Raw genomic sequence first — 3172 nt, 5'->3', positions numbered from 1 at the left:
TTGCTATCAGGATCGGTCTTGAAGGAGTAGGGAATAGTTCCCTCCACTTTGCACCCAGAAATGAGTTCCAGCCTCATAATTTTAGCATTTTTAGTGCAACGGTCTTTTTGGTTGAAGTGCTCCCACACCCCCGGGCATGAAGTGCGGCCAGTGATGCCGGACCCTGTGCCCAGGACCCCACTTCTCTTGATTCAGCTGCTCCGGATTGTCCCGTTCCGGAGGACCCACGTTCTCCAAGAATCCTCAGGATCACTCCCAAGCAGGGCTCTTCTCCTGCACCTCATGTCCACCTGCCTGTGCCTGCACCTCCACCCTGGGCACCCTGGGCACACCAATGTCCTCCTGTACTCGGCCCTGGCAGTGAGGAACTATATTGGCATCACAGAACTCCCAAATTTGATTCTTCATGGTCTGAATTCTTGGGATCGAAGTGGGAGGTTCCATTTCTCATTGAGCTAAATCTTAAAGGCAATAAAGAACATGCATGTCTGATGTTTTCTGTTTTTAATCATTTTTATGTCTGGAACCTCTTTACAGGAACATGCCCAACTTACTTCCTAAGAAGAAATGTATTTACTTATTAACTTAGCTAATGTTTACTGAACTATTACTTACCAGACAGTGTAGAACACAGAAAATGTCTCTGCCCTCATGGAGTTTCCAGCCTGGTGGAGGAAACATGATAAATAACCAAATAATCAACTCATACATAAACATCTAACCATCATGGACAAATACTAAGAAGAGAAGGTTTTGCTAGAAGGTCACTGGAGTGTCCATTTTGATGACCCTCCCTCTCTTGTATTGCTCCACCCTGGTTCTCTGTTTTAGCTTTTTTCTTTTTAATTTTAAATACAGGAGCAATTCACCCTTTATTCGTCAGTCCCTGGGTCACTTGGAGCTGGTGTACTTGGTGACTGCCTTGGTGCCCTCGGACACGTCATGTTTGGCCAGCTCCCCAGGCAGCAGCAGCCGCACAGCTGTCTGGATTTCCAGGGAAGTCAGGGTGGTCCTGCCCGAGTACTGGGCCAGCCGGGCAGCCTCACCAGCAAGCCGCTTAAACACATCATTGAGGAGTAAGTTCATGATGCTCGTGGCCTCGGCAGAGATGCTGATGTCGGTGTGCACCTGCTTCAACACCTTGTAGATGTACATAGAGTCAGTTTCTTTACCCCGGCAACGCTTTTTGGACTTCTCGTTCCCAGAACTGCGGCCCCCATGGCTCCCAGCCTGCTGCCCTTGCCCATGCTCCGTACTCATCTTCCAGTTCCTCAGGTTTGAACCCGTCACCTCGGGTATATGAGGTCGGCGCCCTACTCCTTTGAGCCACAGGTGCCACTCCGTTTTAGCTTTTTTTAAGCCTCAGTTTTCTCACATGTAAAACTCCAGCTCACAGGGTTGCTGGGAGGATGAAATTGCTGTTTAAGGTTGGGTTGCCTCAATAACAGGCTAGGAGACAAGAACTTGGGTTTTTGGAGTTAATTTGGGAGGTGATCCCAGGAAACTGAGGAGCAGAGCAGGGGAGTGAGACAGGGAGTGAGCAGTTGAGAGGGGCTGTGCTATTGACCACTGCAGGCAGCTGGGGCTCAGTCCCACTGGGGGCTTGTGGGAGCTACATCAGCACCCCTGGTTTGTCCAGAACCTGCTCAGAGTGTCTCACTAATGGTAAAGGATGCTGGGTATTTATCTACCAACTTTGTATACTGTCTGCTGAGAGCTGCTCTCGGGAGTGTTAACTCCCTGCACAGACAACTGCCCAGTGAGGGGCTGAGTGTGCTCCAATAGCCAGAGAAAAGCCTCAGTGGAGACCTCGGGTGGGTTCACAATAAGGTGAGTTGGCGCACATGGGGACAGCTGTGCCAGGGAGCATGCCTGCAACATCAACAGCATTTTTGACAAGCGGTCAAAGCATGGGAAGTGGAACCTGCCCCCAACAGGTGCTCAGAATGACAGCAACCATTACCTTGCATTTGGTACTTGTTAAACATACACACACACCTTATTTCACAACTTACATTTGAGCTCTTGAAGTTTTTTCCAATGTCCAGTATTGTTCCTTTCCAAAATGGGTCCTCAGTGGACTGACAGAATAATTCCTCACTTTTTCATTCTTGTTATTTTTTTAGGTCAACTTTATTCAGACATGTCCCCATTTTTATTACTCAACTAATCATCCAAGAAATTCTGTACTTGTCTTGACAGTATTCTGTTTAGAAAAGGTATCTGGAGAAAAATAAGCCTGGGAAAATACAAAACATCAGCTTAGTTATTCCAGGAAGCAGAGCAAGGCGATCTCACTGTGTGCTAGAAAACGTTAGTGTTAATGTTACATTTTACAGGAAAATTTTCATGGGGTTCTAAAAGTCTTGAAAGTGGAGATAAATTGTGTCCATTACACTTACGGTTCTTTTTACAGGAATGGTCAAGAAAGAGCTGGGCGAGGAGTCTCCCCTCTAGGTTAACCCTGAGCTACATAGCGTGTAATTGCTCTCAGTCTGCCTGAAACCTCCCTTTAAAAATTGAGAGAAGATCGGTGTAAATGCCTTTGGAAATTTCAAGGCTTTGGCCAAGCTTATTTTTTAAAAATTCTTTTTGCATAAAATCAGGATGGTTTAATCCACTTTTAGGTCTTGGTTGGCTGCCCATATATATTCTTCAAAATTAGACCCATTTCTTAAATGTGTCTGGAGCAGTGTCAAAAAGACATCTGAAGCCAAGGCTAGTGTGTTTTTGAAGCTTTACGCAGAATAGATCTCTAAGGATTTCAGCTACGTCGAAGCAATATTTCTGCAGAGAAAACTTGTATCCAGACTGACATTTTCCATCCTGGCCTTTCTACCTGCTGTGCTGTGGAATGGCCCAGATATGAAGTCTCTGAAGTTGGGTTATAACACAACTTGACTGGCCTCGCAGGGCTTGTTGCTCTCAGCCACCGTTCACAGATGCCAGATGATCTAAGAAGGTCATGGAAACCTGGCACCTCACTGTTTCTTGGCTGACACCAGCGAAGAAAATTAATTATTATTGTTTTTGGAAACCCTCATCCAATGTACAAAATAGTAATATCAGCAATTGTGCTTTTTCTTTTCCATTTTGGGGGAGGTTGAGAGCGGGTGGATGACGAATGCAGATTTTGCTGTAGCTGCCCCAAACGGCCGGTGTCAGGGCAACA

The 3172-nt window shown here is 46.2% G+C and overlaps 1 protein-coding gene across 1 annotated transcript; it reads right to left on the bottom strand.

The window, feature by feature from the left end:
- Window positions 1-891: 891 nt before the first annotated feature.
- LOC128573850 (histone H2B type 2-K1-like) lies at window positions 892-1260 on the bottom strand. The gene has a single exon (XM_053574306.1). The coding sequence runs from the start codon at window positions 1258-1260 to the stop codon at window positions 892-894; it is 369 nt and encodes a 122-aa protein (XP_053430281.1).
- Window positions 1261-3172: the final 1912 nt, after the last annotated feature.

This window comes from Nycticebus coucang, chromosome 21, assembly GCF_027406575.1.
Source record: "Nycticebus coucang isolate mNycCou1 chromosome 21, mNycCou1.pri, whole genome shotgun sequence".
NCBI classification, from domain to species: domain Eukaryota; kingdom Metazoa; phylum Chordata; class Mammalia; order Primates; family Lorisidae; genus Nycticebus; species Nycticebus coucang.
The sequence above is the reverse complement of the archived record's forward strand: the minus strand, read 5'-3'. Positions and strand labels throughout refer to the sequence as shown.

Coding starts and splice junctions, on each gene's coding strand:
- LOC128573850 (XM_053574306.1), bottom strand. CDS start 1,260: ATGAGTACGGAGCATGGGCAAGGGCAGCAGGCTGGGAGCCATGGGGGC.